This window comes from Alligator mississippiensis, chromosome 2 (genome assembly GCF_030867095.1).
Source record: "Alligator mississippiensis isolate rAllMis1 chromosome 2, rAllMis1, whole genome shotgun sequence".
Lineage (NCBI taxonomy): Eukaryota > Metazoa > Chordata > Crocodylia > Alligatoridae > Alligator > Alligator mississippiensis.
In genome coordinates this window covers 60,532,102-60,545,868 of record NC_081825.1, presented here as the reverse complement: position 1 = coordinate 60,545,868, position 13,767 = coordinate 60,532,102, and the positions used below count along the sequence as shown (strand labels likewise).

At 48.9% G+C, this 13,767-nt stretch overlaps 1 protein-coding gene across 1 annotated transcript in view; it reads left to right on the top strand.

Annotated features, from left to right (window-relative positions):
* Nucleotides 1–13,767, top strand: part of PDCL2 (phosducin like 2) — a 36,384-nt gene that overhangs the window by 20,171 nt on the left and 2,446 nt on the right. Inside the window, exon 5 of the mRNA XM_006263608.4 lies at nucleotides 4,892–5,100. Within this exon, the coding sequence (XP_006263670.1) occupies nucleotides 4,892–5,100 (209 nt within the window). The remainder of the gene's footprint in view (nucleotides 1–4,891; nucleotides 5,101–13,767) is intronic.

Genomic DNA, 13,767 nt, shown 5'->3' with positions numbered 1-13,767 from the left:
GTTTGCGGATGACACCAAGTTATGGGGCAGTGTGGTCATGCCAGATGATAGGTTGCAGATACAGGCGGACCTGGACAGGCTCGAGAGTTGGACAGACCAGAACCAGATGAAGTTTAACACTTCCAAGTGTAAGGTATTCCATCTGGGGGCAAACAACCCTCAGCATACATATAGACTCCGTGGTGACAGCTTGCACCACGGCCGAAAGGGACCTAGGGGTAATGATCGACCACCATATGAATATGAGCCGTCAGTGCTAGGCGGTAGTCAGCAGGACAGACCACGCTGGCATGCATCAACTGATGCATCTCATGTAAAACTAAGGAAATGATACTCCCACTGTACTCAGCACTGGTGAGACACCAGTTGGAGTACTGTGTCCAGTTCTGGGCGCCGCACTTCAATAAGGACATGGAAAAACTTGAGAGGGTCCAGAAAAGAGTCACCTGTATGATCAGGGACTTGCAAGGTAAGCCATAGGGAAAGGCTGGGGGACCTGGGCCTCTTTAGCCTAAAGAAGAGAAGGTTGAGAGGGGACTTGATAGTGCCTTACTGCTATATCAGAGGAGTGCATCAGGAGCTCAGTGAACAACTGTTCACTAGGGCACCCCCAGGGAAGACCAGGACCAGTGGATATAATCTCCTGGAAGGCCACTTCATGTTTAGTATGAGGAAAAACTCCTTTACAGTCAGGGTGTCCAGACTGTGGAATAAACTCCCTCCAGAGGCAGTGCAGTCACCTACCCTGGAGGTTTTCAAGAGGAGACTAGACAGTCACCTTGCTGGGGTCACCTAACCTCAGTTGTCTTCCTGCTTAAAGCAGTGGGGGCTAGACCCAATGATCTGCAAGGTGCCTTCCAGCCCATAACAATCTATGAATCTATGCTCCCTGAGGAGCTCTTCAGTCAATCCTCCCTACTCAAACCTTGTTAAATCTTTAAACTGCAAACAAATAGACAAACAAGTAAACAAAAAAACCCTGATACCCTGTCATGGGCACTTGAAGGAGAACCTCTTTAGCTCTGACTCCCAGCACAGCAGCCTGGCACACGAGCAAATCTAGGATTTTGAAAAGGGAAGTGTAGATGTTGTGGTGCATCATCACATATATAACACAGCACATTTTTCTCCAGATAAAAAGAAATTAGAAACTTTGCTAATATGGTAGGAGGATAGGGCTATATTATTCAGTTGAATAATATTGATCAAAACAAAAACAAATATAACTTTATTGGGATGTGCATTCATTTTCTATATTGCTTATTATGTATAAAGAAACCACAATAAAGTAGGCAAAAAGTAACCACACATTTTTAGTTGCAGAATTTTTAGTTTGGAGTTGGTGAACTCCAAACCCTATTGGCACACTAACCTTATACATTTATATATCCATGTATTTCTTGTGATGCAAAACAAACAGGTTGACAGAACATCTATCCCAGTAGATTTATTTTCCTATGTTTTCTTCCTAAGCTACACTTTTTTAAGAGGCAAAGATTAGTATTCAGGATATAAGACTGGAATTGCTATTCCGTTTGTATAGGACTAGTCTTTCAGATCTAACCCAGACTATATTTGTCACAATTGGGAAGGTTGAAAAGGAAACTCAATTAACACAAAGACTATTTTTATATGGATAGTAGATTGTGCACAGGCATTTTATGATGTGGCCAACATAGCTCCTCAATCATTCTTTCACAGCCCATTCCACCAGACTTCAGATAGCTCTGCAGTATCTCAAAATAATTTTTCCAACATGGCCATAGAAAGCAGGCACTTGGGAATCTGCTCAAACATTGTAACAAAGTCCATTGCTGAAGCTTCTAGATCATATACGGTGCTCCATTCTCTTGCTTCTTCATTTCCAACTTGCAGCCATCATTGCAGTGGTGCACTGTTTACTAATTTCACAAAAAGAATATTTTGAAAAAAAATGATTTTCCTCTATTGTAAATTGAGTTCTTTGAGATGTACTGTCCATATGCACATTCCACAACCCATCCTGTGCTTCCTCTTCTTTTTCTTCTTTGGAGTTAACAGGAGAGTGGGATTCCATAGTGAAGGAAGGGAGTAGTTTTTGGTTAGTTTCATCCCTTTGTGCCACTGGAGCAGGTTGTGAGGGCATTTGCGGCACCTGTATGATCAGAACAGAAAATGCCATTGAGAAGACTGATTTGGATACTTGTGGTATATAAACACAATAAATGAAATATATATATGTGGTCAATATATTGTTATTGTTGTCTAGATTTATATCCCACCTTATCCAAAAAGGCTCAGAATGGCTTACAATAACACACAAACAACACACAAGATTAAAAAAAACAACTTAAAACTCCACCCTATCTGCTCCCATTTCCTTGCTTGTTTCCTTGGGGTGCTTGTACACATGACACATGACAAAATAGTCCTTTTAAGCAGTTTAATTACACTTTTAAGCAGTTTAAATAGTCCTTTTAAGCAGTTTAATTGCATTTTTATACCAGTTTAATGGCATCACAGTTTACACCTGCAGGGTGTACAGGCAGTCCTTGACTTACAATGTTTCAAGCCCTTCAAAATGTCCATCAAAGTCTCCACAAAGAAGTCCTTCCAAATCAATATGTTTGCTATTTACAATAGAAATACATTAACGTAGCTATATCGCTTATCTATAATTGATCGAGTACAACATTCTGGGTTATTTTTGGTGAAAATAGGGTATCAGGCCTTGGTTCAGAAACCAATCCCCCATTTATAACATTGTTTCCTATGGGAGAATTGGTTCTGAGTTACAACGTTTCGACTTAAGACAAGTCGACAAAAGGAACCAATTGTGTCATAAGTCTGAGGACTGCCTGTATTATGTTTCAGTTTCATCAAGCTGTACATGTTTGGCAGTGTATTTCAACTTAAGTGACTTTGTTACATAGCAAAGTAAAACACATCTGATGTATTTTAGTTTGCTACATAACAAATTTTAGTGATACATCCAGAGAAGGCAGTGGAGACAGTTGGTGCATGAGGTGTTGGAAGCCCAGGCGTGCTCAGGGAAGCTCAGGTTTGGCAGGCTTCCAGTACCCCATGTACCATCCCTGCCACCTTCTCCAGCTACTAGCACACCGAGTTGCCCTCCTGCTGCCTTCCTGCACTGCCCCAGGAGCAAGCCAGCCTGTTCTCAGGTGGTCCCATGTGGTGAGAAGGCGTCAGGGATGGTGCATGGGGTGCTGGAAGCCCGCCAAGTCTGAGCTTCCCTGAGCAGGCCTGGGCTTCCAGCACCCTGTGCACCATTGGACTGGGCTGGGTGCTGCCTGCAACCTGGGGCTACACCCGCACAACTAGCACCATATCTGGGCAGCCCCAGGGGACGCTGCTGCCATGGAGGGAAGCACTGGGTCCCCCCGCAGCTCAGGGACTGTGAGACCCGGCAGCAACTTGCAAGCACAGGCTTTGCCAGCAGCTTACCCCCTGGCCATGGGAGATGTGGGCAGGCTCTGGGAGGAAAAAAGAAATGGATCAGGCCCCCTGCTGCTTTTTTTTTTTTGGCGGAGCCTGCCTGCACATGGGGGATCCAGTCCCTCCTTCTGCAGCAACAGCGCCCTTTGGGGCCACCAGAGCAGGGTATTAGTGGTTTGGCACTGCCCGGGGGGGGGTGGGGGGGGAACTGCTGTGAAGGAAAGGACCAGGCCCCCCTGCAGCTCAGGGCCTGCTGCAGCTCACCCCCCAGCTGTGGAAGAGGTGGGCAGGCTCAAGGGGGAAAAAAGGATTGGGTGCCATGCTTCTTTTTTTCCCTGGTGGAGCCTGCCCACAGCCAGGGGGGGTGAGCTGCTGGTGGGCTATTGTTCTGTAACAGTGACAGGAGTCCCTAAATTAAAACAGTGGGTTTTTAATTGACACAAAAACCCACCAATTACAAACCCACTGTTTCAATTTAGGGAGAACTGAACCCCTGTCACATGTACAAATGGCCTTGGAGAGCAAACCCTCCATCCCATCCCAACTATGCCTCCCAACTTCTATTCACACCTATGTATAAAAATCTGCCCCCCTACCCTGCACCCATATCTCAACTCGTTCAAGTTAAAATACAGTAAATAACTTTTTTATCATTCTTTAAGTCAAAAACTAGTTCTTGTAAAGTATGATCTTAACCTGTTTTGATAGAACAGGCGCTTCTAAAGATCAAAAGGTTGATTGTTGAAGAATCCTTCTCAACTGCTTTATGAATACATACAGTTACCCTATGTGTAACATGCTGCACATTCATATTAGTGTGTGATACAGATGAGTTACAAAGACATTCTACATTTAACAAGTAACATCTTTGAGGTTGGAGTGCCATTTTTGCAGCTCGTTATTGGGCGATTGCTTAAATGATACAATTTATTGCTCCATTAACACGTTAATTGTAAATTTTAAAAAATGTTCATCTACCAGTGGCCTCTATAAGATTTAGGAAATAAATAGAGAAGGGAAAAAACCAAACTTGTAATATCAAATTTAGAAATATATAACTAATATATTTAGTTATATATATTAGTTATATAACTAGGCATACATACATTTACAACCTAGTAAAAAAACTACTGAATGTATAAAATCATCTCTAAGATCTTAGCAGGGATGAGAAAGCAAAACAGGCAGGGCTTGTGAAGTTTCTAAAGCAGTAGTGACCTATATGATAAGTATCATGGCATCCATATGTTTATTTTTACAGTTCTGTAAGCTAGAGGCTTCTCATAGGACAAGCCAAAGAAGAAATCTTTAGTGGAATCCTGTTAAAAACAAAATAGAGACATGCTGAGTAAATGTAAAAATGTACTATGTTCTTGAGGGGTTAAAAAATTGTAGTATGTATGTTACAAATTATTGTGCCAGAACTTTGTCACCAAATGTATTTATTCTCTTTTAGCATACCCATGTGTGTACTGGTTAACCAATACCTGAACCTGCTAGCCAGAAAGTTTCCAGAAACCAAGTTTGTGAAAGCTATTGTGAACAGTTGTATACAAAACTACCATGACAGATGTCTACCCACAATATTTGTATACAAAAATGGTCAGATAAAAGGCAGACTTATTGGAGTTACTGAATGTGGAGGAGCAAATCTTAAACTAGAAGGTAACAAAACTATCTTAAAATTGTTTATTTTATAGTAAAATATATGTAATTATTAAGCACTGATTCTCAAGATCATAGTGAAAGGATGAGGTCTTTTTTAATAATCTTACAGAAAATAGGAAAAATAAAATGAGATTTAACTGTTAGAATCTGCTGGGTTTCTATTTCTGCAAAAAAACTGGTATGCCGGTAGCTTGGAGTATAAAATACTGAGACAAGATTGGGTTGGCACCAGAGTGATTCCCTTTTCTAAGGACCCTGTTACCTCATTCAGTCTATGCCCTAGTCATTAGGGCACTTGTGGCAGATCCAGGTTTAGGTCCTTTGTCAGAATCAAGCAGAGCAGGGATTTGGCCTGGATGTCCCACATTTAAGGTAACTGTCTTAACCACTGTTGGCTTTTGCTTTGTGGATTTTGGGGTGAGGAGGTTTTTTGTTTAGTTGTTTTTAAATGGGTCTCTCTCTTTCTCTTTCTCAACATTTTTCATTAGAAAAAGAGAATTGGGTTTGTTTCACAGAACAAAAACAAATGTGACTAGATGTGTAAGAGGATTTAGGGTCTGAGTGTCCCTATAGATACCTATGGCAGGGCACCTTTTGTGCCTGCCACTTTAAGGGCTTAGATCAAGCAGCAGAGCAGCCTGCAGGTGGCTGCACTCCCCAATCAGGCATCACATGGCCAGTAGGAGACTGTCTGGTCAGAGAAGAGAGCTCAGCAGCTAGCAATAAGAGCAGGCCTGAGCAGGGGAGCCAGTAGTTTGCTTCAAGCAGCTAGAGGGGGAACATCGCCTGGCTGGAGCTGCTGCTTACAGAACACCTTGGAGGTACAGGGAAGGAGCTATGGGGAAGATGGAGGCTCCTGGTCCTGGGGAATGACTAAAAACTACATTTTGGTAGGGCAGGATGGTGTGGTGGGACCACCTGTGGCAGAGTTATCCTTAGGAAATGACATACCAGTTGCCTCCCTATTGAAAGGTGAGTATGGGGTGCCTTATAGCCCCAGCCCCCACAACCTGATGTTGTGGGACAGGCTGGGGGGGCAGGCACTCCATATGGGGTGTAAGACTCTGGTAGTCCCAGTGAGGGGGCGGTAGAGTAGCCCTAGTGAGGGGGCGTAGGGAAAGAAATAGGCTGTGCAGAGTAGGGTGCACATCAACCTGAAGGACTGCGCTGAATGGGTGAAGAGTAGGGTTTGCGTAGGCAGGCCTGAAGGGCTGCACAGGGGCGTGCAGAGTAGGGACGCAGGAGTGGCCTGAAGGACTGTACACAGGCCAGCTTCAAAGAGTTTAGTGAGCAGTTGATGGTCCTAGTGAGAGGGCATAAGGCCCTAGTGAGAGAGCAGAAGATGAAGGGGCTTAGAGGCCAATGTTAGTTTCTGGGTGCATGAGGCTGAGTTTGGGCTGGGGCCGAGTGTGGCTTAGCAAAGGAGCCAGGGAGTTATAGTGGGTAGTTTGGGTCTATGGCCTACTATTGATTTTGGATGCCATCTGCAAGGCATGGGACACAGTATAGAGTAGGTTGGAGCTGTGTATAACACCTTTGGTAACAGGACATAAAATGGGCAGCCTCCCTCATTATTACATCTTCTTTTATGCACCAAGTCATAGTTTCATAGTAGCTAGGGTCAGGAGGGACCTGAACAGATCATCTAGCCTGACCCCCTGCCACAGGCAGGAATGAATGCTGGGTTCAGAAGACCCCAGACAGGTGATCATCCAACCTCTTCTTGAATTTGTCCAAGGTAGGGGCGAGGACTACTTCCCTGGGAACTTGGTTCCAGATTTTGGCCACCCTAACTGTAAAATATTGCCTTCTGATCTCTAACCTAAACCTATTCTCCATCAGCTTATGACCGTTGTTCCTTGTCACCCCAGGTGGTGCTGGGGAGAAAAGGGCTCTGCCTATTTGCTGTTGATCCCCCTTGATGAGCTTGTAGGCAGCCACCAGGTCCCCCCTCAGCCTCCTCTTGCTGAGGCTGAACAGATTCAGGTCGTTCAGTCTCTCCTCATAGGGCCTGTCCTGCTGCCCTCTCACCAAGTGGGTGGCCCTCCTCTGAACCCTCTCCAGGCTGGCCACATCCCTTTTGAAGTGCAGCGCCCATGTACTGGATGCAGTACTCCAACTGCGGCCTGACCAAAGTCGCATAGAGGGGGAGCATTACTTCTCTGGATGGGCTCGAGATGCACTTTTGGATGCATGACAAGGTATGGCTGGCCTTGCTGGTTGCAGCCTGGCGTTGGCAGGTCATGTTCATTTTGGAGTCACTAATGACTCCAAGATTCCTTTCCGCCTCTGTGCTTTCAAGAGGGGAGCTCCCCAGCCTGTATGTTTTGCTCTGGATTCCTTCTCCCGAGGTGCAGCACCCTGCATTTGTCTACGTTGAACCCCATCTGCCCACTTTTGTAGTCTGTCTAAATCTAGTTGCAGCCTCTCTCTCCCTTCAAGTGTGTCCACCTTGCCCCACATCTTAGTGTCATCAGCAAACATGGACAGCATGCTTTCCACCCCCTCATCCAAGTCGCTGATGAAGATGTTAAACAGTGCGGGCCCGAAGACCAAGCCCTGGGGTACCCCACTGCTCACATCTCACCAGGTTGAGTACAACCCGTCCACCACTACTCTCTGGGTGCGCCCCATCAGCCAATTTTTTACCCATCCAACTGCAGGCATCAATGCCACAGTCGCTTAATGTATTGATGAGGATGGGGTGAGAGACAGTGTCAAAGGCCTTCTTAAAGTCTAGAAAGACTACATCCACAGCGACACCATCATCCAAGGATTTAGTTACTTGGACATAAAAGGCAATCAGGTTGGTCTGGCAGGACCTGCCTTTGATGAACCTATGCTGATTGCCCCTGAGCATGATCTCCCCTGCTGGCCCCCCATAGATGTGTTCCTGCCACATTGACTTACGCAATAAATATAGCCACTCTCTTTTATCCAGAATCTCAGTTGTTAAGAGCACTAACCCACTAATATGGAACACTGAGGTTTAGTTCCATGCTCAGCTGGAAGGAATTTGTATCCATGTCTCCTACTAACTAGAAAACTGTACAAACCACCAAATTAAAGCATATTTTGAATTGGGATGGCCAACCTCATTGGAGGATGCTGGGCTAATTTGTAGTATGCCTGCCAAAAAAGTTGGGCCCCTGCTGGTCTAGAACTCTGCTGCTGAAACTGTTCTGTTTTCATGGAATAATTCTAATATAATAGAAGTCTAAGTCTGTCTGTCTGTCCGTAATGCTTTATTCGTGCTCTGATTGGCTGAGGCAGAACAGTGGCAGCATGGGACGGTGCTCCATCCCAGCACCCTCTCCCCGTCATTCATAGATGCATAGATTCATAGATGTAGGGTCGGAAGGGACCTTGTAGATCTTCAAGTCCAACCACGTGCCCTGAGCAGGAGAGAAAACTGGGCTCAAATGACCCCAGACAGGTAAACGTCAAGCCTCCTCTTAAAGACCCCCAGGGTAGGAGCCATCACCACTTCCCCTGGAAGTTGGTTCCAGATCCTAGCCGCCCTGACTGTGAAGTAGTGCCTTCTAATGTCTAGTCTAAACCTACTGTCTAGCAACTTATGGCTGTTATTCCTTGTTACTCCGGGATGCGCTCGGGGGAACAAGGTCTCTCCCAAATCCCGCTGGTCCCCCCTAGTAAGTTTATAGATGGCTACCAGGTCCCTCCTCAGCCTTCTCTTGCGAAGGCTGAACAGGTTCAGGTCCCGTAGCCTCTCCTCACAGGGCCTGCCCTGCTGTCCCCGGATCATGCGAGTGGCCCTCCTTTGGACCCTCTCAATGCTGTCCACATCCCTCCTGAAGTGTGGCGCCCAGAACTGGACCCAGTACTCCAGCTGTGGCCTGACCAGTGTCACATAGAGGGGGAGGATCACCTCCTTGGTCCTGCTTGTGATGCATCTGTGGATGCATGACAAGGTATGGTTAGCCCTACTGACCGTGTTCTCGCATTGTTGGCCCATGTTCATCTTGGAGTCAGTAATGACTCCAAGATCTCTTTCTGCCACCGTGCTTTTGAGAAGGGAGTTCCCCAGCCTATAGGTATGCTGCTGGTTCCTACTGCCCAAGTGCAGCACCCTGCACTTGTCAGAATTGAATCCCATCGTATTTTCATTTGCCCACCCTTGTAACCTGTCCAGGTCCTACTGTAATCTGTCCTTCCCTTCTAGCATGCCCACCTCACCTCAAATCTTGGTGTCGTCTGCAAATTTAAACAGGTTGTTCTTCACCCTGTCATCCAAGTTGCTAATAAAGAAATTGAACAGTGCGGGCCCAAGGACTGAGCCCTGGGGAACTCCACTGCCCACTTCCCTCCAGGTCGAAAATGACCCGACCACCACCACTCTCTCAGTATGACTCCTCAGCCAATTAGCAGTCCCTTTGACTGTGTAGGCATCAATGCCACAGTCACCTAGCTTTTAACGAGCATGGGGTGGGAGACAGTGTCAAAGGCCTTCCAGAAGTCCAGAAAGACTACATCTACCACGACACCTGCATCCAATGATTTTGTGACCTGATCGTAGAAGGCAATCAGGTTGGTCTGACAGGACCTGCCCCTAATGAAACCATGCTGGTTGCCTTTGAGCATCATCCCCCCTGCTGGCCCATCACAGATGTGCTCCTTGATAATCTTCTCAAAGAGCTTCCCCAGGATTGAAGTAAAACTAACAGGCCTATAGTTGCCTGGGTCCTCCCTCTTCCTTTTTTTAAAGATAGGGACCACATTGTCCCTCTTCTAGTGGTCCGGCACCTGGCCAGAACAACACAAGTGCTCGTAAAGCCGTGCCAGGGGCCCCGCGATAACCCCTGCCAATTCCCTCAACACCCTGGGGTGGAGAGCATCTGGACCTGCTTATTTGAACACGTCCAGCCCCTCCAGAAGTTCTCTAACCTGGTCCTCCCTGACCCTAGGCTTGGCAGAGTTTCTCCTGGTCCATCCTGAATCTCGGTAGGAGATTCCCGGTCCCTGCACAACAAAATAGAGGCAAAGAAATTGTTAAAGAGGTCTGCTTTCTCCTCTGGTGTAGCCACCAGTTTGCCAAGCATATCCTGCAGGGGCCCCACATTACCCGGGGCTTTCTTCATTCTCCCTATGTATTTAAAAAAGGCCTTTTTGTTATCCTTGATGCTAGCCCTACTTCTGTATCTGCCTTAGTTTTCCTAACAGCCCCCCTACAGACCCGAGCGGTGGAGGTATACTCCTCTTTAGTGATAGCCCCTCCCTTCCACTGGGTGTACACCTCCTTTTTGGCAATCAGGCTGTCGCAGGGCACCTTGGTGCCCTGCTCCTAGAGAGGGGAAACTGCCGGGGAGAGAGGCCTGGCAGGGAATAATGAGCACAGCTGTGAGTTGCCCGGGGCAACCAGGAGGTCAGCTGACCAGAAGGGGCAGGGCCTGGCTCTCATAAGACCCAGGGGCTGAGGCCAGGCTAGCAGTTCCCTGCCAGCAGCCAGAGAGGCAGGAGCTCCTGGAGTTATGATGCAAGAACCGCAGGTACTCCTCAAGCAGAGCAAGGAAGGCAGCTCTAAGATGTCTGAGCAACATGGTTTTAGCCAAGCGGCTTTAAGTTATGTTATAGCCTAGGGGCTTGTGTTTTGCTTTGTTGTTACACCGGTGGTTTGGGTGAAGCTATTAGGGGTTGGAGGAGGCCCACAGTGGTGGGACGCACAGTGGTGTGGGGGCCCCAGCACCAGTGCGGGCATGGCGAGCCCCGGAGAAGGGGTACTACTGAGAAGCCCCAGTGCGGGCGTGGTGAGCCCCTGAGGAAGGGCATAGCCCTGCAGTAAACCCCGGAGAAGGGCGTAGTGCTGCAGTAAACCCCGGTGAGAGGGGGTGGTAGTGCGGTGAGCCCTGGAGAAAGGGGGTAGCAGTGCGGTGGGCCCGAGAGACTGGTGGCTTGACCAAGAAGTCCCAGAGTGGGCACAGAAGGCCCCAGGAAAGGGGCGGCTTCACAGGGAAGGCCCCAGGAAAGGGGTGGCTTCACAGGGAAGGCCCAGGGTGGGCACAGAGAGCCCCAGGAAAGGGGCAGCATTAGAGGGAGAGCCCCAAGAGAGGGGCGGTGTTCTTAAGAAGGCCCAGAGGGGGCACAGAGCACCCCCAGGAGGGGGTGGCAGCACAGAGAAGGCCCGGAGAGAGGGCGGCAGTACCGAGAAGGCCCAGAGTGGGTATAGAGAGCCCCAGGAGGGGGCAGCAGTACAGAGAAGGCCCGAGAGCCAGGCGGCAGTATAGAGGAGGCCCGAGAGACGGGCTTGAGAGCAGACCAAGAGACCGAACAATGTCCAGTCCAACTGCGAGGCTTGGGGTGTGATATAAGGGGTGGTTGGAGCCATGCATAGCCCATAAGGCTAGGGTGCCCAGGGCACCCATTTGCAGGACAAGACCCACGAGGGGTCCAGGGGTCCAAGGGGACAGAGGTCACAATGAACTGTGTCCAAGAAGACGTGAGGCAGCCTCCCAACCTTATCTAACAGCAAAGACGTGGCAGGCGAGAATCAGAGGGTGCCCTTGGGCCGACTTGGCACAGAGGAAGGGGCCTCAAGGAGATCACGGCCCTCCTGTAGGACCCCGCTGTGACACAGGCATTCACGAATGCCCTTGGTGAGCCAGGGGGCTCTTGGGCACTCTTGCCCCCTTTGCTTCTTGTTGGGATTGTCACCCCTTGGACTCTGAGTATCGTCTCCTTAAGGAATGACCACTCATCTTGGGCACCCAGTTCCCCTACTCTCCAGGACCCTAGTGCCTCTCCTACTAATCTCCACAGCTCATGAAGTTGGTCCTCTTAAAGTCTAAGGCTACTGCCTTGCTGCAGGCCCTTGACACCCTGCACTGGATGGTTAATTCCAGCAAGTGATGATCGCTATCGCCCAGGTGGTCGAGGATCTGGAGTCCCCTCACCAGGTCGTCGCCTGTGGCCAGGACCAGGTCCCAGCAGGGCATTCCCCCTGGTAGGACTGTGCACCTCCTGGGTTAAGTGGAGGTCCTGTATCTCAGCCAGGAACTTCCGTGAGCAGTCAGACCTGGCTGACTGCTCCTCCCAGCACATGTCTGGGTAATTTAGATCACCTGTGACAACTACATCCCTTGCCTTAAGTGCCTTAACTACACCCCCGCCTTTCCTCCTCGTTCTATCCTGCCTGTATAGCCCATAGTCCCTAATGTTGACTACCCAGTCGTGGGATGAATCTCACCAGGTTTCTGTGAGCCCTACTATGTCTGGGTTTGAACTAGCTATCCGGAGGGCGAGTTCCTTCTGCTTATTCTCCATACTACGAGTATTGCTGTAGAGGCATTTAAGGCCTTGAATTGGTGCATATGCCACCCCCCGATTCTCAGGATTATCTGGACCCCTGCTGCTTACCTGGTACTCCTTGTGTATGTCACCTCTCTTGTTTGGGAGGTGTCCTCAAGTCCTCCTGTGGCCCCATCCCCTGGGGAAGCTAGTTTAAAGTGCACCGCATGAGATCAGCCAACCTGGAAGAAAAGACATGCTTGCCTTTAGGAGAGAGATGTAGCCCATCCCACCCAAGCAAGTCCCCTGCACGAAAGTATGGGTTGTTATCCAGGAACCCGAGGCCTGCCTGGTGGCACCGACTCCATAACTGCTGATTGACCTTGCCAATGCAGGCCTCATGTCGCCATCCACGCCTACTCACCAGGAGAATAGAGAAGAATACCACCTGTACCCCCATCTCCTTGAGCTTGGCCCCCGGGGCCTCGAAGTCCTTCATGATGCAGCCTGGGTTGCCTATGGCTGCAACATTTGTTCCCACGTGGATGAGAACCATGGGCTACTGGTCTGAGGGTCAAATGTAGGTTGGGATCCTCTCTGTGATGTCCTAAATCCGAGCCCCAGGCATGAAGCAGACCTCTCATGCTATGGGGTCGGGTCAGCAGATGGGACCCTCCACTCCCCCTAGGATGGAGTCCCCGATGACAAGGACCCAGTGTTTCCTTCTCCTGATGTTCCCTCTCTGCGCCATCTGTGTCTTGCATGGGGTGGCATCGTCCCTGCTGGAGGCATCCCCTTCATCCTTCTCCTTCACGGCTGCCAGGGCCTCATACCTGTTTCTCAGTTGTACCTGGGGAGCCTCCACCACGCTAGCCCGAGCAGCCCTGGATCTGGTGGATACCTTCTGCCACTCCTGTGTTGAATGCGTCTCCTGGGGAACAAGGAGAAATGCAAAGTGCTGCACCTAGGGAGGAAAAATGTCCAGCACACCTACAGCCTAGGGAATGACCTGCTGGGTGGCACGGAAGTGGAAAGGGATCTTGGAGTCCTAGTGGACTCCAAGATGAACATGAGTCGGCAGTGTAACGAAGCCATCAAAAAAGCCAATAGCACTTTATCGTGCATCAGCAGATGCATGACGAATAGGTCCAAGGAGGTGATACTTCCCCTCTATCGGGCGCTGGTCAGACCGCAGTTGGAGTACTGCGTGCAATTCTGGGCGCCGCAATTCAAGAGGGATGCGGATAACCTGGAGAGGGTCCAGAGAAGGGCCACTCGTATGGTTAAGGGCCTGCAGACCAAGCCCTACGAGGAGAGACTAGAGAAACTGGATCTTTTCAGCCTCCGCAAGAGAAGGTTGAGAGGCGACCTTGTGGCTGCCTATAAGTTCATCGCAGGGGCACAGAAGGGTATTGGTGAGTA